This window comes from Leishmania braziliensis, chromosome 17 (assembly GCF_000002845.2).
Source record: "Leishmania braziliensis MHOM/BR/75/M2904 complete genome, chromosome 17".
NCBI classification, from domain to species: domain Eukaryota; phylum Euglenozoa; class Kinetoplastea; order Trypanosomatida; family Trypanosomatidae; genus Leishmania; species Leishmania braziliensis.
The window spans coordinates 619,193-638,052 of record NC_009309.2 but is presented as its reverse complement, the minus strand read 5'-3'; the positions used below and the strand labels follow the sequence as shown (position 1 = coordinate 638,052).

The following is an 18,860-nucleotide window of genomic DNA, read 5'->3' as shown; positions in this document are numbered from 1 at the left end:
TTAGCGGTTCATCAGCACACACTTGCTGTAGGCTGCAACCAGGGGTAAGCGACCAGCATTCATACAGAAAAAAGAAGTGAGCCGCAAGAGCCGTGGCGCGCGACTTGAAAGGACAAGCGGCAGACTCTCTTGCGGCGAGGGTTTCTCGAGTGTGAGCCTCAGTGGATGTGCCACCAGACGCCGTTGAGAAAGCGCTGGGCGATTTTGACGTGTTCGTAGCGTAGAAGCGCCGGACTGTCTCGTCAACACCTGCGCCCATCAACGGCCTCGCAGCCGCAAAGTGAACACAGGACCAACCCGAGAGGCGGCGGCTAAGGACGCCAAGAGGAAGCGTGCGCATCGTCCTCTCTCTCTTTTGGATATCAGCGGGGCAGTGATGTACTTCTTCGCACGTGTGCGGGGGGGGGGGGGGGGGAATGAGGAGAAAAGAGAGAGAAGAGGTAATGGAGCACACCGCGTACAAGGAATAGGAGTGGAGGGCGAGAGCACCACTGAGTCATGCGTACAGATGCAGTCAAAGTGCTGGAAAAGAGAACTCGACTTGAGATGCACAAGCAAAGAGAGGCGGCTCCACACGCACACACACACACACCCAAACGGCACCCCTTCGAGTTATTACCTGCGCAGCACAAGCTGGCGCTGTGAGAAACAAACAAAGCTGCTGTCCATCGCGACTCCGAGCGTGAGTCCCTCCTCATTTGCCGTCTCGCCAGGTGTAGCGATAGGCAAAAAGCCGCTCGCGCAGGCAGCCACACAACGCGATTCTACGGAAGAGGACAAGGCGAAGGCACCTGCCAGCGCCGGACACAGTCACGTGCGCAAGCATGGCCGTGATAGATCTCATGCGTTCGTGTGCGTGCTGTAGGGAAGGAGGAGACCTTTTGAGGCGTTCCTTGGCGCAACTGCTCTCGTGCGTTTTCATTTCCACTACAACGTCTGCAGGTGGTGGAGACGTAGCCAACGCCTCCCCCCTCCCCCCAGTGCCACACTTTAATTGAATAGAAGAATCACTACCAGCACACACACACACACACACACACACACACAGAAGCGCACACGCAGGCACACTGGGGAAAGACTCAGTTGACTCCGTGCGCGCGCGTCTGCAGGTGTTTGACTCGCCGTCACCCATTCTTTCCCGTTTCCGTGTCCTTAAGAGAAAAGTAAAACCCCAACACCAACGACGAACAAGCACAGCAGAGGACAGAAGGGTGCGACGGAAACTGCAGTCCGCCTCACATCCCTCCTGCCCTCTCCTCTCATCCACTCACCCTCGCGCCTCCCCTGCTGGAGGCAAGGAAAGGGAGAGAGAGAGAGACCACCACAACTACGCCGAGAGAGGCGCACAAAGAGACGGGAGCGACGCTCTGGTTTAGTTAAGCTCAAAAGAGGAAGAAGTGAAATTTGCAGACACCCATCTGCCTGCGCACAGATTTAAGAAGAAACGAAACTTACGTACACTCAAGCACGCCCACACACACACACACACATACAAGCGTCCAGGGGCGCACGGACAACGTCAAGGACAGAGGCCGTCGCATGCACAGACAGAGAGAGGGGAAAGAAGAGCGCGAGACTCAGAAAGGCGCACATGCACGGCACGTGCGCGCGCAGCGGGAGGATGCAAAGAGAACGGAAGAGGACGGTGAGGAGGAGATGAGCACGAAGAGGTGGCAGGAGGTGGTTAGCGCGAACGTATGCGCAGCATGGGGATGCTGCGTATGGGTACAGTGATAGGCATGTGCCACCGTACACGCATTGTCCATCTCCCACCGCTGCTGCCCCCCTTCCCTGTGGCTCTGTGCGCTCCCCCCCCCCTCCACTCCACTCCACTTTTTCATTTTGGTTCGGTTTTTGCCATAACGACGCGGCCAGCCAAAGTTGGCATGTGGCGCTGTGGGACATCGCCCTCTCTCGAGCAGCAGCTTCGTCTGCGGCGCACCGCACTTTACCTCTTTGCCGTACCAGTGCCGACCTGTCGACGCGACACCAGGTGGTATTCCGTCACATCCTCGTGAATGATTTGCTCCTCGTCTGGCAGCGCCTTGAGGCGGTTGTTATTGTAGCGAACCCACTTCGAGTTAGCTCGCTGCTCCTCACGCGTCTGCAGCATGCTCTTCTCCTCCGCATAGCGGGCAGCCATCTTCATGCGCTTAATGTAGTCCTCCTCCTTCGATCTGCGCTCCTTGTCAATGCGCTCCTGCTCCTCAGCCTTGTGCGCCGCCGCGGTGGCCTCGTAATCCCGCAGGAGGGTCTTCATCATGTCGCGCGCCTTCTTCACGTCGCTCTGCGAGAGCAGAGTGGGTGGCAACGGGCGCCAGGCGAAGTGAGAGAGGGGCTTGATGGCCTTCTTGTAGAGCTCGTTGCCGGTGTAGTCGAAGATGCGGTACTGCGGGGGGAGGGTCTGCTCGTGAACCGATGACACCCACACGGCAAAGTAGCGGCCGGTCGGGTCCCACTCACAGTTTGTCGCGCTGATGCCGCTCAGCTTGCTCTTGTCTGTTACGGTGTTGTCGTCGTGCAGCACAAAAAAGTGCAGCAGCGACTTATCGAAGTTGGCAGCCGCCAGTCGCCCGCCGCGGGGGGCCCAGAACAAATGCGTCGCCGACGTGGACACCTCGTGTAGCACCTTGGGCCCCTGCTTGCCGATCATGAAGATCTGCAGCACGCCGGTCTCACCGAGGCCGGCGCCGACGCCATCGCGCTTCAGGAGTACGGCAAACTTGTCACCGCCGCCCTGCCACGCGAAGCGGGTCGGGATGTAGCCGCGCTTGATGGACAAGCGAGTGATAGGCACGTTGCGCTCCGCAACGTGGAAGAGAAAGTACTCCGTCGGCCCCTTTGACGACACCCTCACGCAGAGGAAGGTGCCAGCCGGGTGCCATAGCATGTCGAGCCGCGTTGCTACGAGAAAATTGCGCTCGTTCAGCACGCGCTGTTCCACCTCGCCGTCGTCGTTTACTACCATGTTCGACACAACAGCCTTCCAGCCCTTGTTCGGGCCCAGCTCGCAGACGTACGCCATTTGTGTACCCACTACCGGGTTCCACTCAGCCTTGTACAGGCCAGGGATAGCGAAGCTATGGCCAGAGCTGCCATCGCCCTTGAGCAGCTTCATCGTCTCGGAGATGTAGATGTTTAGGTGGCCTTCCGGAACTTCGGCCGAGTCGATGGGACGGTAGCCCGTCTTGCACACCACCACCAGCGAGTCGTCGGCGCTGAAGCGCATGATAGGCCAGAGATCATCACTGTGCAGGTCAAGGTTTCCGATAGTGCGAATCTTCTTCGCAGTGCGCAGGTTGATGATGCTTATATCCTTCGGCGTCTGGACAATGATGTACTTCTCGCACGGAGACACCATGAAGGCGTTGATGTCCATCGTGATCTCGAAGTGGAGGCGCATGCTGCGGCCGGCCCACACGCGCAGGCCTTTCTCGTGCTGCGAGATTACCATGGAGCCGTACGTAGACCACACCGGCAGCGGACGCGACACCGGAAGTGCGCTGCACACCATCCCGGAATGCAACTTCTTGTTGTCGCGGTCCACTTCAGACCAGCGGCAAAGTGGGTCGTCCTTGCTGATCTTGCGGCGGCGATATAGATCCGGCTCGTTCTTCTCCCAGTTGAACCAGTACCAGTCGCAGTCAAAGGACATGCCTGACTTGATCAAGAACTGCGGACGCGCCTCCGGGTCCTCAGCCATGTTGTGCACGAGCTCCGCCTCCTCCTCGTCATCGGCGCACGCCAGAGGTGGCGGCACGTATGGGCCATCGTCCTCGCGCGCCTCCTCCAGTGCGCTCCAGCGGTACGTCGTGAGCACGGCGGACTTGGTGAAGGGAAAGCGATTCAGCTTCGCCAGCGCCGCCTCCGCCTGCGCCTCGGTCACACAGCTGAGGATGGCACCCGATAGGAGCGCTGTCTCTGGATCTGTTAGGAGGTGCAGGCTGAACTTTTCACCGCCGAGCAGCTCCCCGATGCGCCGCGAGAAGTGGCGCTGGAAGAGGTCGCGCTTATCAGGGGTGACGTTATTGGGGAGGCCATCGATGAGAATGTGACGACCGAAGTTGACGTCCGTCATTGCGGCTGCGGCTGTGGTGGCGGCTGCCCGGTGAACCACACAAAATCAAAAACGAGCGAAGGCCGAAGAGCGACGTGATGGGGGAGGGAGGGAGGGGAGGGGGAGGGGGAGGGGGAGGGGTGGCCAGCGACACGCTACACACAGACACACAGACACAGGCAGAGAGACACGCGCGGACGACGAGTGGAAAGTGGCTGGCGTTTAATATTTAGTCGCTTCTGTTGGGGTTTGCTCTCTTCTTCGACTGGGGTGTGGGTGCGAAGAGCGCAGGGCGGAGGTGAGGGACGGACGCAGAAGAGACCGAAAGGCATTGAATGAAGAAGAAGTGCAGAGGGCGTCGAGGTGGCACGCAGACGATAGAAAACAAAATGCGGCCGTCACGGAGCCTCAGGAGGAACGGGTGGCCAACACACACACACACACACACATGCGTGAGGGAGAAGATGAAAAAGCGCACAAGCAAGGCGAATCCTCCCACCGATGTGCTCGGTGCCCATTTGTGCCAAGCGCTCGTGGGGGGAGCAACTGAAGGAACTGCGAGACAGCGTCCCCGCTATTTCCCTGTTCACCTCCCCCCTCTGTACTGAACCACGCACACAGTCGAGCATGCAGAAAAGCATAACTACACACACACACACACACACCTGAGGCGCGCATGGCAGTTGCGCCGCACGTCTCTTTTCGCCTTTGATTGTCAGGTTAATCCGCTACGAGAGGGGAATGAGTTTGCTACTACCTACAAGTCCTGCACAAGAGAGAGACACACACACAGCACTACGCCGCACTACGCCGCGCGCACCTGATCCAGCCCACAAGAGGGAGAAAAGAAAGAGCAACGCGGAAGCCTGAACAACTGCGTCTCTTGACGTCCTGCAGCGACGCGCAGTGGATGCGGATGACTGTCTTTTGCCCACTACGTGGCGACTGCCCATGTGGTGGGCAACAGCGAAAAGCGTGTCGCGCTTCACTCGTCGTTCGCTGCTGCCCATCGTCAACAGCACTGGCTAGGAGGGACATGGGGAAAGAGAGAGCGACGAAGCCAGTACGGCGTGCGCGCCGTTGTCGCTTACTCGGCGTCCGCGGCGACCTTCTCCTGGAGGCGGTTCCAGATATCCACCTGGTTGTGGCCGGCGTTCCAGCGCTTGAAGGCACCCTCGTACCCGTACAACACGTACTTGTTGAAGAAAATGGGCAGCGCCAGCACCATCGGAATTCGGATAAAGCCGCGGGCGTACGTGTAGTTCAGCACGTTAGTCCAGAAGGGCGCCATGGCGATGATGAGGAGCGGCAATGGATGAGACAAGGACTCCGCGATCGAGTACAGGCGGCAGAAGCTGGTGTTTGTTGGAGAAAAGACGTCTCAGCTGAAGAGGGAGAAGAGAAGCAAGCAAAAGACGCTTTCCAGAACAGCGCAGACCGCCATGGCAGGCAGCGACCGCCACGACAGTGCCGACATGATGTGCGTGCGGCGGTGTGATGAGTTGAGGATGACACAGAAGAGATGGAAAAGGGGAGGGACAGTGAGGCAAAAAGAAGAAGAACTGCATCGTCACGACACTATACTGGGGCGCAGCGGCAACATCCGTGTAATAAGCGGCGGAACAGTGAAAGAGCCGAGCAGAGAGAACTACAGGTGCCACGCGCACGCACGGGGTCTTTCTTGTGCGGTGCGCGCAAAGGGGGGGTCCTATGGGCTCACGTCCACACCCTGCTCCCACCCACCCCCCCCCTCCACCACTGTGACCACAACCATCACCACTCTCGTCGTTCGTCGCTCGCCGCGCGGCACCAGAGAGGCATTTTCTCCTGCTTCACTGGTGGCTGCCGCTCAGGGAGATAACGAGAACCGTGGGCACGCCTCAAAGACGAGAGAGAAGGTGAGAGACCTACTTGCGTGCACACAAGAGGGGAGGCTAGGGGTAGGGAGGTCAGTATTGGAAAGACAGACTCGAAGCACACGAGGGCGAGTAAAGCGTGAACACACCAGGCTCCGCACGCCACCGGCTATGAGGGGCAATGACATGGGAGTTTCGTCGCTCGCACAGAGAGAGAGAGAGGAAAGGGAGGCAGAGGATACATATGAGGGAAAGCGAAGAGGAGAGAAGAGGAAGCGTGAGCCGCCCGCATCCTCCTCTCCAAACACTTCGCCGATACTCCGCGAAAGACCTGCACAGCGCGAAAGCGAGGAGAACAGGCACGAAGCAGTTCGCGCTTGCGCGTCATTACTTGAGAGGCAGAGACAGAGAGGATTCATACGTATGCGGCCCACATCTCCGGCTTCGTGTGGAAGCCATCCTTGCGACGAAAATTCGAATACTTCTCCTTCATGATGTCCTGGTAGCCGGTCGCCCAGAGCATGTCCCACGTGATGGGGAAGTCCACCTTCGTCGGCTCCTCAAGGATCGGGGCCCACGGCTCGATCCTCTTACTGCGAGCGCTGTGGATCGTCGCTTGGTCGTCCACCAGGCCCCAGTCCGAGACAGACTCACGCAGGGCACGCGTCCAGAGTTGCTTCAGCGCAAACACCGCACCGTCTAGCTCCTCCGTTATCGGTATCTGACAACTGAAGCGGGTGTTAAAGGTGATGTCTGGTCGGTCAGTCGCGCGCCACGCTGTCAGCGACGTGTACTCCCAACGGTTTGGCGGCAAGAGTCGGTCTAGGGTCTCGATATCCACGTTCACCATGCAGCCGTCGCCGTGGTTCCAGTCGGCGCAGTCTGGGTTGTTGCACTTGCCCCAGTGGGTGGCGTGGCCGTGGCACATGCCTGAGCCGTCAATGAGTGTGTTGAGCGTGACATCCGGCATCGGGTACAGGCGGAAGTGAAACGGGTGACCGTCGAAGTTAACGACGGTGAGGTTAATGATCTTCGTTTTCGATTCACTCTCGTACACCTTGCCGTCCACGGCGTACTTCTGACTCAGCCGGCGCGCGATGGACTTCTCCGGCAGAACACCACTGCGACGACTCTCGCGCAAGTTCAGCTTGTCGCACATAATCTCTGCCTTCTTCAGCGGCTGCTGCAGGCAGTTGCGGTGCGAGATCGACCACCGACCACGCCGCTGCGTCTCCGCAAGCTCTTCAATTTCGTTGTAGAGGTGCGGAATTATGCGGTACTGCCGGCTGGAGGTGAGCAGCGCGGTGATGCTGGCGCGGGCGGCCGGTACCGCGGCTGCGCGAGGGGCGAAGGATGGTAAGCGAAACATGACTGCTGGACTCGTGTCGCTCAACTCAGACTAAGCAAAAGGGAAGAGAAGGGAAGGGGGGAGAGGGCGCTTGTTTGCCTGGAAACGGTTAGACACGTGTGCAGGGCTCGCGGAGGAGGCTCCGCGGGACTGAGAAGGAATGCCAGAGAGAGGAGACAAACAACAGGTAGGGCACTCACCACGCATGCACGTGTGATATGGCACACGAGAGGGCGGGAGGGAGTCAGCTGAGAGGTACTACGAAAGGGGAAAATTTTGCAGTTTGGGGATCAGGCGCAAGCCAACGCGCACAAAATACCGACACAGAGAGGGGGAAGAGGGGGGGGGGCGGTGGAAGAGGTGGAAGAGGGGAATGGGGACCAAAATGACAGTGCCGCAACAGAGGGCGGTGCCACGAAAGAAGCCCTGCAGCGTTGAGGGTCGAGAGAGAGACACACACACGGGAGAACAACATCGCAGGATACTCTTCCCTGCGTTTCCACAGCACACACACGTACATGGTGTGTTCGGTGCGTGTTCCGGCACCTCAGTCCGCCCCTGCACCTTCTCGATTGTGTCATAGTGTTATGATTACGAGGAAGAGAGCCGGCTGTGGTGGCCCACTCAGCAAACCGGAGGAGGGGGAGGGGGGCAGCGCCTACCGCATCACCTTTAAGGGAGAGAGAGAAGGAGAGTTCATCGAACAGGTCTGCGTGAGCATGCCTGTGTGTGTGTGTGTGTGGGGGAGGGGGGGGGGGGGGGTTTACATGAAGAGAGAAAACAGCTGAGCGGGGAGGGGGAGCAACACTGTGCAGCGGCAGGACATGAAGTAGGTCAAGGAGACGCGCAAACCGAGCAGTAGCAAGAGAGGCAGGAGAAAACAAACAGGAAGAGAGAGGCCAAAGATGTCAGACGCCTCACTTGAAGAGCACGTTGCCTTTTCCTAGTATTGATCTACCTCAGCCCCATCACTCAACGTCCCCCTCCCCTTGAATGACTGCGGATACCTCACACTTCGTCCATGATGTCGAGCAAATCGTTCATGGTGTTGCCACCGGTGGCTGGTGCAGTACCACCAGCGACACCACTGTCTTCCCTCTTGGGAAAGTTGAAGTCGCTCATGATGCCCAACAACTTCTTGTTCTGGTCCTTAACCAAAGAGACTGTCATGCGAGTAACCGGGACCGCCGGCGCTACGGCGGCGCCGCCACCGCTGCTGGTCACGTTCGACGTTGACTTGGGGGCCACAAACGGCACTGAGGTGGCAGCGGCCGTCTCACCCGCACTGCCAGCGCCATCGTGAAATAACTCGAGCTCCACCTCCTGTGCGCTGTGAGCTCTGCTTGTCGACCCAATCAGCTGAGCGAGGTAGTTCACCTCGGCGTCGTAGGCGCTTTGTCGCTCCTCGGTGATAAGGGAAGAAGACGGTGGAGTGGCAGGGCTGGGGAAGGCGGTGACCGCGCTGGTGCCATCAGAAGCGGACCTCTTCGGGATTGGCATCTCGCGCGTCTGTCTCGTCAGCGGGTCATTCATAGCGGTAGAGGCAACGCCAGCAGCAGTAGCCGGCGTAAACGACGCAGCGGCGGCGGCATAGATGTCAAAGCCGTTGTTCGTCATTCGCGCTGCACCCCTCTTTGGACTCCACGACCCAAGGGGCACGTGGGGAGGGTAGGGAAGGTGTGCATCAGGGTGGGCAAACGTGCCAGGCTGGGGGAAACCCGCCACATAGACGAGCCCTGGAGGTTTGCAGGCGGGCAAGGGAGACAGAAAAGTATCTCGAGGAATGTAAAAGGCGCCACTCTCTACGTCCTGCACCTTGCTGTCGAGGAGGACGGACACCCGTGCGTGGCGACCGGTAAAGAAGTTGAGCAGCGACCGTCTCATACTCGCCCAGTCGCCGACGTTCAGCGTGCTGGCAAGCCGTAGTACGCGCTCCTCCGCCGCGCTAGCGAGCTGTCGCACCCCCGCCGGCAAAATCGCTTGCGCGGCGTCGAGGTGATTCAGTGTCAGCTCCAGCAGCTCCAATGGGTGGCGCAGAGTAAAAACTTGGTACTTGACCGTCATGTAGACGAGGTCGTACAACTTTCGCATCGAGTTCTCACTAAGACGCATGACGCTGCTGTTCGAGAGTGCCGTGAAGACCTGCAGCACTGATGCAGACGAGTACATCGGGTGTGGGGTGAAGAGCTCGTCCACAAAGACGGGGTCAAATATGTTTGTGCCAACGTCGCCCAACACGCTGGCCGCCTGCTCCGACGGCACCGCCTGCGCGTGCAGGCGCGAGTTCAGCACAAACACCATCTCAACCCCGAGATTGAGGATCAGGAACGGCATATCATGCAAGCTCATGTTGCGTGCCGACCACTCGCTGCGGGTGTTCGCACGTACTCGGGGGAAAGGGGCGAGAGGGTGATGGTGTTGGGGCCCTCGAGTGAAAACAGCGGTGCTTTGCGGTGCAGCCCGCGGGTTTTTGCAGGAAGTGGTGAGAAGAGTATACGCACGCGCGCGTGTGGGTGTGTGTTACCCTGCATCCTTCAGAGAGAAGAGAAAGGAGGAGGCGCAGAGAAGCATCCCATCCAGGCACAGACCCGCAGCCACACGGTAATGTATGACGAGCGCGCACGCGCCTGTAGTGTCACATAAGGGCAGCCCAAATGACTTCACAGACAACACCACAGGCCTGCACCTCTTCTGGCACCCCTCAAGGGCCCTCTAGCGCTTCGAATACAACCCAGCCATGCGTGCCCTCACCTGCTGTGAGTCCCCCCGACATGTGTGCCCCTCGTCTCACCGCACTAGCATACCAGCAACCACAATGGCGGCACAGCAAAGGAGCCCCCAAAGAGGCGTGCTGCTGGAGCGGTGGTAGTTGTTGTTGTGTTCTTCGCTGACGTTATTTCGCTGGTGGCGCTCGGATTAAGGACGCTGATTAGCGCCCGCGAGATCGCTTAGCCGCTCACACAGACACACACACACACACACGCACACATCGGAAAGACGCGCACTCGGCCATCCTATGCACGCGTGTGTGGGGTGGGGTGCTAGTGACCGCAGGGGGAGAGACAGTAAGTTATTCCCTCGATCGGGAGCATAGAAACACGCAAGATAAACTCCCACGACAACCGCGCACAAGGAGAGAGAGAGAGAGAGAGAGACTGAAGGCGAAACCGGGGGGGAGAAAAGAAGTACAGTGCGGGAGAGTACCGCTGCGGATGGTGGGGGTAGTGGATCGAGGAGGAGAGATCGATGGGTGCGTTGGTAACCACGAAGCAGGAAGGGAGGAGCCACGTAACTTTGATAGGCCATCGGCAGCCGCCCCTCGACGACGGAATGCTCTTCTCACTCCTCCCCCAATCTCGACTTCCGACTCTCACCGATCGTCTTTGATGGACTTGTAGTACACAATCGCCCTACACTCCCATCCACCCCACCCACCCACCCACCCACCGGAAAAGTCCCCCCAGCTACACGGAGACACCCCGCATCGAGAAGCGGACGAAGCGATGGCGGGCGGAGCTCGCCCTCAGAGATGTCTGGACGCCTTCTTCTTTGGACGGTAGAAAACATCCTGTAGACTGTCGCGACCCTGACAAGCGGCCGACGCGTTGCCTGAGACAGACGACGACGTGTCTCGCAGCAACGTCGTGTCAACAGACACCTGCGCCTTGACTTTACGCGCCACCTTCAGTCCTTTCAAGTTTCCGTGACTGTCGTAGATCTCCTCCGCATCTTCGACATCTTCAGCAGTCCCGCCAATGGTGATGCTGTCACCAGCCGCGCCACCCGATTGAGAAGGTGCGCACTTGCTCTCCCGCACACTGACGCTTCTGCCCTCATGTTGCTCCGCCTTGGCGATCTTCTGCAGGGTGGTGATGTGCTCCGAGAGGCGAGAGAGGGCCTTCAGGAAAAGCGCGCGCAGCTGCTGAGTCGACACGGCAGAGAAAGCCGGTTGAGCAGCCAGCTCCTCTACCGTTTGACACTGCAGGCCTACCGCCAGTAGCACGGCTGCCTGCGCATGCGAGAGCACAACGCCGTCGGTGCCGTCTGGGCAGCGGAAGAACCGCTTCCCAAAGTACCACTTCGCCAGTATCGGGACCAGGTCGAGCACGTTGCCGCACTCAACGAACGCGGTCGACACAAGACGCAGGCGCCGCATATCGCCGGCGGTGAAGGTGGCTGCAATGTCGCCGCTTGTCGCCTGCACAACACCGTCCACGCGCACAACGTGGTGGTCGACCTCCGACAGGTCTGTCGACGCGCTTAGCTTGTGCGGATCGTGCGCCTCCAAGTCGCACACAAGGCTCAAGGCGAGCTCTGTTGGCAAGTGGCGGAACGGCATCGCCAGAAGGGAGAGCAGGCGGTGCTGGAACTCGTGCTGCAGCGGGCGCAAGTCGAAGCCCATCGGCCGCACCATGACACAGCTATGCTCACCTGTCAGCTCATTCGCAGCTTGGCGCACGTAGAGGGGGATGTACAAGGCCTTCTTCCAGAAGTTAAGTAGCTCCGTTGTGAGACCAAAGCTGACGCCAAGGTAGTCGACCAGCTCGTAAGGGCGCTCAACGAGAGGCGTGAGAAGGCTTGTGATGTGCGAGCGCGGCGCAAGTATTGCGGTTGCCGCAGAGGACTCGCCGTCGTGATCACTGCCAGCCTGCCCACGCGTGTCAGCCTCGGTGTCGCCGCTCCGGTGCTTCGCTGCCACTACTTTCGGCTCCGCTGCTGTCAGTGAGATGGAGCCACTGTAGTACTGATGCAGCAAGGCGAGGGCGCGGGAGCCGTAGCCGGCCCGAAGCAACGCCGGGTTTGCAGCAATTCGGACAATGCGCAGCCCCGCCAACTTTGCGAAGCCCTCCTCCAGGTAGTACTGGGACAGGGTGTAGGGGATCAAGTCACCCGATGGGCGAAGGCCGTGACTCAGGTGGCTCTTGATGCTCTGTGCGCTTACTTGGCCCTCCTCGCAGGCGTGGAGGACACAGAGAATGTCTGGTATTGGCTGGTGTGCCGCCGCCGAGGTCGACGACGTCGGCGCCGTGGCCGCGGACGACTCGACGCTGTCGGCGCAGAGCACAAACAAGTGGTGCCCCGGTGCGTCGGAGAGCAACTGCAGGTCGTTCGGCTGGTTCTTGTAGTGAGCGGCGACAAGCAGCGACTGGATGCGCTGCAACAGCTCTTCGGCCAAAGGGTGGTATGAGAAGAGGGCGTCGCGGTTAACGTAAAACAGTTCGCATGTGCTCGGGTGCGGAGACGTGGTCAACTGCGCCTTCTCCATCGTTGCGTCGAGGCACAGGAGCTTGTTCAGCCACCTCTCCACTGGGTCGCCCGGGCCGTAACGGATCGGATCGCTCATCGACAGCTCCTTCAGGTGGCGCGCGTCGGCGGCGCCGCTGCTGCTGCCGCGACGCATGTCAGCCACAAGCTTCATGGACAAACTGCGGCCAGTGCCCTCGTAGCCAGAGACAGTGGAGCTCAGAATGACCAGGTAGGGGCCCAAGATGCGCTTCACCAGCGGCAGCGGCAGCGCAGCCGCCTCATCAATCACGCACACTTCCGCCTGCGCAAACTTTGCTGTGTCCGTTGCAGACACAAACTGCAATGTCTGTCGGTGTTCCCGAAAGACGTTGATGCGGATAAAACACTTGGCGAACTCCTCGCTGACACCCTGCAGAGCCTCGAAGTCCGTCCGCTCCCGGTACCCCAGTTCCTTCAGCCCACGAATCGCGAACTCGAAGAGAGTCTGCACGTTCTCCGGCGTCGGGGCGGTGCACATAATGTTGCTGTACCCCTGTGCAATCGCCCCCGCAACCGTCATGCCGAGCGCGGCGGACTTGCCGCGACCGCGGCCTGCCGTCACGACGCACGTTGAGTCCAGCCGCTTCTCCATGACAGTTTGCATGAGGGATAGCACTGTCTTGGCCTGGTCCACTGTCTGGCACAGCTGCACGAGTGGCCCGACATCCTCGCTCGGCCTCAGCCTCTCCTTGACGTTCGCCAAATCCGCCTCGTGCTGCAGGCGGCCCTGCACGGCGAGATCGGCATCGTAGGCGTCGCTTTTGCGGTTTTTGCCGTACGTCCTCATCTTCTCCGTGATTGGGAGGACATTCAAGTCGTCGTCAACACACATGGCCGCGTCACAGTCCGCCAGCGAGAGGAGGAAGCGCTCGTTGAAGCGCGGGACAACGTCCCTTTTCGACTCCGTGCGGTAGCGCGCGTGCACGTCCATGGCGATCGTGTAGAGCTGCCGCAGCGACCGCATTGCGCGGAACATGATCACGACGAGGCCACCCCCCTTCACCGTCTCCACTGTGCGGGCCAGCGTGTTGGGGCTGATGGCCTCAAAGTCCTGGAGCACAGCCATGCCGAAGGTCTGGCCAAGGATCCGGTGCGTCTCCGCGTATTTGCAGAAACGAACGTTCGTCTGCGCCAGGAACGTCTGGAAGGCCTCCTTGGACGCCTCGGTGGAGAGGCCGCCCTTCACCTCCAGCCGGGCTCGCTTCTCTTGCTGCTTCTTGCCAGTCGACCCGAAGTCTGGATCCTTGCGCATACACCAGAGGATATTCACCTTCGCGTTGTGGTTGGCACGGGAGACCATGAGGTGCAGGTTTACCACTTGGTCCTTGGCCCGGTCGCCAACGAGCAGGATGAGGCCGCGATGCTTGTGGTGGGCCACGTCGTCGATCAGCGTCTTGACACGGTCGTCCACCTTGCGCTTCACCATGGAAGCACCACCAACACCGCGGGCGGATCCCACCACAGACGCCGACGATGCCATTCTATGGAGGCGGGGGGGGGGGGGGGCAGAGTGGTGAGGAGGGGGGGAGGGGGACAATGCGTCTGCAAGTGAAACCCACTTCTCCGCATTCTGTGGGTGTGCGTGTTCGCCGGTGCGATGGTGAGCAAAAGTGGCCACAGAGAGAGAGAGGGGGGGGACAGGAAGAAGAAGGGAAGAGTAAGGCGATAGAGGGAAACTGTACACGTGTGCCGCGGTGGCTGTTGTGGATGTGGATTGGACGCCGGTCCCAGTTGCTCTACAAGTTGCTCCGTGAGTCCTCAGTCAACTGCTCGTGTCGCTTTTTTCCCTTTAGCGCGTGTCGAGGGGAGGGGGGTGTCTCTCTCACCTTCCTCCGCGCCTGCGAGTCACTACACTCCAACAAGGAGAGAGAACGAAAGCTAAGAGTGAGGTGGCCCACTGATGGCGGAAATAAGAGGAGATTGATGAATCTCTGCGGTGAAAACTTACGTTAACCGTGCGGTGCTTAAGTCAGAAGGTAAAGAGAAGAGAGAACAATGGCGACGGCGGAGCAGAGCCGCACACCGCACACGCTTTGCGTGTGCGTGGGCACAAGCGAAAATGGGTGTGTGATCGACGATGCCCGCGTGGGAGACCCAGCGAGGAGAGAATGGAAGCGTTAGCAGGTGGTGAGATGAGCGCTCCGAACAAACTCGCACGCATGTCTGCTCTGGAGCACACCCCAATGCCTCCTCGCCTTCCCCTTTCTCTTGTCCCCTCAGGCAAACGCCGCCTTCGCCTCCTGCGCGCCGTAGCGCACGCGCGTCGAGAGCTCGCGCAGCCTCCCGTACGCCGTGTGTGCCTCCATGTGCTCTTCAGCCGCGTCAAGGGCGCCCTTGATGCTTCTCTGTACTTCCTTGAAGGCATCGACGATGGCCTGCTGCAGTGCCTCACCAGTAGGCAGTGTCGTCGCCGCTGCAGTGGTGGCCTGCTCGTGCGACACCCCCTCGACACCTGCGAGATCCGTCTGCGCGTAGGACGCCGACGTTCCGGCAGCGCCGTCGTCCTGCGCCTTACCAGATGCCTCAAAGATGTCGGATACCATTACCTCCAGGCACTCCACAGTGCGGCTGAACAGAGCCTCCTCGCGGAACCACTGATCTTTCTGCTGGCATGCGCGCAGCTCCTTCTGACGGTAGCGAAAGGAGGCCATAGGGCCATCCAAGAAGTGCATGAGCCTCGCAGCGCACGCGTAGATATCCGGGTCGCTGACAAAGAGCTCGAGGATGCGGGCAAACAGCGCACGGACGCGGTCGGCATGACGGTGGCGAATTCCCGCAACAATGGCCTCGCGCTCCGCCGTCTTCTGCGCCACCGCCATACCCGACACGAAGTCCGGCAACTCCACATCCGCCCCCAACGGCGCCAAGCCGGCAATCTCCTCCTCCTCCTCCTCCGCTGTCGCCATGGTCTGCGCCACCGGGGCATGGTGGATGGCGTTCTCGTCTGGCAGAATGCCGAGGCTGCGGTAGACGAGCGTGTCTGCCTTGCCGCCACCCACTTCTGCGGCATCGGCGGAGCTGCCGTGAATTTCGCCCTTCACGTAAGCAATCGTGTTATCCACGAACAGCTCCAGCGTGCCACGCTCCAGGCGGATCTGCCGCTGTGCAATGTCTAGCGCGATGCCGAGTGCGTTTGTCGTCTCCGTCACCTCCCTGAGCTCGCAGCCAATGCGAAAGTAGTTCTGCCACATGCGCCAGTCGCGGCGGTTGTTACGGATGGCCTGGCTCATGGCGTTGAAGGCCGGCCGAAGTTTGCCCTCGCGTAGCATAATAGAAGCCAGGTTATTCCACCCGAAGGCGTCGCTCGGGTCGATCTGGCAGACACGCGTGAAGGCCTCGCCGCTGCGCTCGAACTTCCCCAGACGCAGAGAGGCGTAGCCGAGGGCGAACCAGTCGCCGCCAAAAATAGGGTTGATGCGCACGGCCTCGTCAAAGTACTCGACAACCTTGTCGTAGTGCTCCCGGTCCAATGCTAAGCGCGCCAGCGCCCGCATCGGGGCGGCCATCTTGTGCCCGCACAGCTCCCAGGCCTTCCACAGGTGCGCATCGTCGCGCATCGCCTCGCCGAGGGCGACCCACAGCATTGGGTTCAGCGGATCCTTCTCCAACAACTCGCGCGCCAGACTCTCGGCGCGGCGCCGCTTGTCAAGTTTCTTGCAGCATTCGATGATGCGCTCCCAGTCCAGGATCTGCTCGTACACATCCAGCGCGGTCTTGTAGAGCGTCTCCTCGAAGCAAAAGTCTGCGTACTCGCGCCTTAGCGCCCATACCGGCGGGAAGGCGACGCTGTAGAAGTAGCGGCTCGCCGCCCGCCCAAGCACCTCGCGCGTGGGGTCGCGCCGGGCCGAGTACTGATCCACTAACTCGGTGAGTTGCATGAACGCGCGCTCCTGCACACGATTGCGCCGTAATTCAAGGCGCGCGCGCATCAGAAGTGTCTGGCAGCGCACAATAAATGGCGATGGGGCCGGGTCCACCAGCAGACGCTCGATGTAGGTCATCATGCGGTGCCGCGTGAGCCCGTGGTCGGGGTTGTTGTTGCGAATATCCGTGCAGAGAGCGAGGAGGATTGCCTTGTCCTCTGGGTGGAGCGGAGTGAGGGGCTGGAGGGCCGCCTCGGGCGTCTCGCGCGGCCGGTCGAGCAGGTCGTGGCCATCCTTTTCAGTCATAACCGCCTTCGGTTGCTCCTCCGTCATAGACGGGGGTGGAACAGGGCGGTGGCTCGTCGCGCTCAGTACCATCTGAACTAGCTGGTGCTGCTGCCAGCGGGTGCGCACCCCGACCATCGATGTCTCCTCTACACGCAGACCGCTAATGCGCATCGCCGCATCGAATGTCTCCTTGGCCAAATCACGGCGGTGGTAGTACCTCTGCACCTGGCCCACCTCCAGCAGCATCTCCACTGTCTGCTCCTCTCTCGGCAGCCGCAATACCGCGTCAACGCAGTCCGCCAGCGCCAGAAAGAGTGTGTTCGAGCGGTGGGAGAGGCACAACTGGTGACGGAAGAAGGCGCGCAGCCGCCATGGCGAAGTGAGCGGCAGCAACGGCACACCCGACTCGAGTTCTGCTTTGGCAACACCGAGGATGCAGAGGAGAAGGCCAGGAAGGCGCATCGCGGCCACCGGCGCTTCGCCATCCACCGTCAGCAGCCGCTGGAGAAAGAGGCCCTGTAGCCCTTCGCGTCGAGCAGCGGTCGGGGCAGTGGACAAGGATGGGGCGGCAGTCGCTGCTGCCTCCGCTTCCTTGTCGTCGTCCTTAACCTCGGAACCCACATGACCCTCTGTCACAGCGCCGTCAAAGTGGTTCAAGACAGCCCTGTAGCGTACCTGCTCCGCCGGGGTGAGCTCGCCTGAGAAGTTCTCGGCATTAAAGAGCTGCAGTGCGAACGCAAGCGCCGACACAATGTCATCCTCGGCCTCGCCGTCCCTCGCGGTTGCGTGATTGCTTCTGCGAAGATGCAGCTCCACCGCCGCGTAGTAGCGGTTGGAGAGCTCGTTGGCCTCCTCTATCGTCAGTTGCAGTGTGTCGCGCACCATGTACCGCTCGATCCCCTCCAAGGGGGACGGCAGAGTCAGAAGGAGCTCCATGTCCGCCACAGCAGCCTGCCACGAAGTAAGGAGACTCTTGATTACTATGGTGGGGTGTGTAAGGGAAAGGAGGGGTCAAATCAGCCGCACGGGACTCCCCTCCGCAAGTTTGCGCTGAGGGGAAACGGTTTAGTCGGGGTAGAGGGGAGGGGGAGAGAAAACAGCGGGCATGATGTATGGATCCCCCACCGTGGTGCACGTGCTGAGTGAGCACGTGTGTGTGTGTGTGTGTGTGCACCGTGCAGGAGAATGGGCGTAATGCGGAGAGGTGACTTCACCGTTACTTACAGCTACAGACGAAGTGCCTGAGAGAGAGAGAGACGCGTCAAGGAAAGCTGGCAAAGTTGTTGCTGTTCTACCAGGCAGCCCAGACACACGCACACACACACACACACACGTGTGCGGTACAAGGCTTCCTGTGCCCATGTAAGTGAGCGTCCGTCTGTTGCGCGCGTGAGCAGAGCTGCACTTGAAGAAGAGGAATAGAAGGACGTGGTCACAGCGAGAGAAAGCGAAGGAAACCTTCCACGGCAAGCAGCTGGCAGTGGCGCACTTATGCGTACTGATGGCCTTCTCTACAGGCGGGTGGGCAAGGGAAACGGGAGCATGGAAACCACCGAAGAGAAGAGAGGGGGGGGGGGGGGGGGCAGAAAGCGACGGGCTCACTCGCCCACAGGGCCACAAGAGCAACTCAAGGGAAAACAAAGATGGCAAACGCCGTCCCCCTCTACCCCGTACGGAGCACGAGTAGGTGCACACCCACAGCGGAGAGGTAACGGGCACACGCACACCGGTGCACGTGGGGCGCATCAGCCGAAGTGCTAAACATTAGCTGTGGTGTGATAGGTAGCGTAGTTGCCGCCGATGTGATCGCAGCACACGCAGTTCAGCTCCAGCTTTCCGCCACGCATGCTGGTGAAACGGTAAAACCACTCGCTCAGGCGCTTGAGAAGTCCGACGCGCTCCGCCAACCCCGCCTGCTCCTCTCCCTCAGCGCCGCCGCCCAGTACACCTACGCCACCGCTGGTGCTGCTGTGGGGATACGTGATGCCCTCCGGCTCGTAGTCGCCGCGGGGTGAGTGCATGCCGAGTCGTGTGCCATACGACAGCTTCCGAAACTTTTGCATGTTCGTGAAGCGCTGCTCGCGCCACCGCTTAACGGGCCAGTCCAGGGCGAGGATTAGCGCCGGGAACAACAGCGACACAATGAAGTGTGGAACAGAGGG

At 60.2% G+C, this 18,860-nt stretch overlaps 7 protein-coding genes across 7 annotated transcripts; all 7 read right to left on the bottom strand.

Moving 5' to 3' along the window:
• Window positions 1-1,948: 1,948 nt before the first annotated feature.
• On the bottom strand, window positions 1,949-4,078 carry LBRM_17_1450 (putative translation initiation factor; the record flags this gene model as incomplete). Its single annotated transcript, XM_001563861.1, has 1 exon — window positions 1,949-4,078. One exon carries the CDS (start codon window positions 4,076-4,078, stop codon window positions 1,949-1,951), a length of 2,130 nt encoding a protein of 709 aa, XP_001563911.1.
• Window positions 4,079-5,144: 1,066 nt separating this feature from the next.
• On the bottom strand, window positions 5,145-5,348 carry LBRM_17_1440 (conserved hypothetical protein; the record flags this gene model as incomplete). Its single annotated transcript, XM_001563860.1, has 1 exon — window positions 5,145-5,348. The coding sequence occupies one exon, from the start codon at window positions 5,346-5,348 to the stop codon at window positions 5,145-5,147; it is 204 nt and encodes a 67-aa protein (XP_001563910.1).
• Window positions 5,349-6,328: 980 nt separating this feature from the next.
• Window positions 6,329-7,282, bottom strand: LBRM_17_1430 (conserved hypothetical protein; the record flags this gene model as incomplete). Its single annotated transcript, XM_001563859.1, has 1 exon — window positions 6,329-7,282. One exon carries the CDS (start codon window positions 7,280-7,282, stop codon window positions 6,329-6,331), a length of 954 nt encoding a protein of 317 aa, XP_001563909.1.
• Window positions 7,283-8,269: 987 nt separating this feature from the next.
• LBRM_17_1420 (conserved hypothetical protein) lies at window positions 8,270-9,610 on the bottom strand (the record flags this gene model as incomplete). The annotated part of the gene is made up of 1 exon (XM_001563858.2): window positions 8,270-9,610. The coding sequence occupies one exon, from the start codon at window positions 9,608-9,610 to the stop codon at window positions 8,270-8,272; it is 1,341 nt and encodes a 446-aa protein (XP_001563908.2).
• Window positions 9,611-10,784: 1,174 nt separating this feature from the next.
• On the bottom strand, window positions 10,785-14,027 carry LBRM_17_1410 (conserved hypothetical protein; the record flags this gene model as incomplete). Its single annotated transcript, XM_001563857.2, has 1 exon — window positions 10,785-14,027. The coding sequence occupies one exon, from the start codon at window positions 14,025-14,027 to the stop codon at window positions 10,785-10,787; it is 3,243 nt and encodes a 1,080-aa protein (XP_001563907.2).
• A 736-nt stretch (window positions 14,028-14,763) lies between these two features.
• Window positions 14,764-17,634, bottom strand: LBRM_17_1400 (conserved hypothetical protein; the record flags this gene model as incomplete). Its single annotated transcript, XM_001563856.1, has 1 exon — window positions 14,764-17,634. The coding sequence occupies one exon, from the start codon at window positions 17,632-17,634 to the stop codon at window positions 14,764-14,766; it is 2,871 nt and encodes a 956-aa protein (XP_001563906.1).
• Window positions 17,635-18,455: 821 nt separating this feature from the next.
• Window positions 18,456-18,761, bottom strand: LBRM_17_1390 (conserved hypothetical protein; the record flags this gene model as incomplete). The annotated part of the gene is made up of 1 exon (XM_001563855.1): window positions 18,456-18,761. The coding sequence occupies one exon, from the start codon at window positions 18,759-18,761 to the stop codon at window positions 18,456-18,458; it is 306 nt and encodes a 101-aa protein (XP_001563905.1).
• Between the last annotated feature and the right edge of the window lie 99 nt (window positions 18,762-18,860).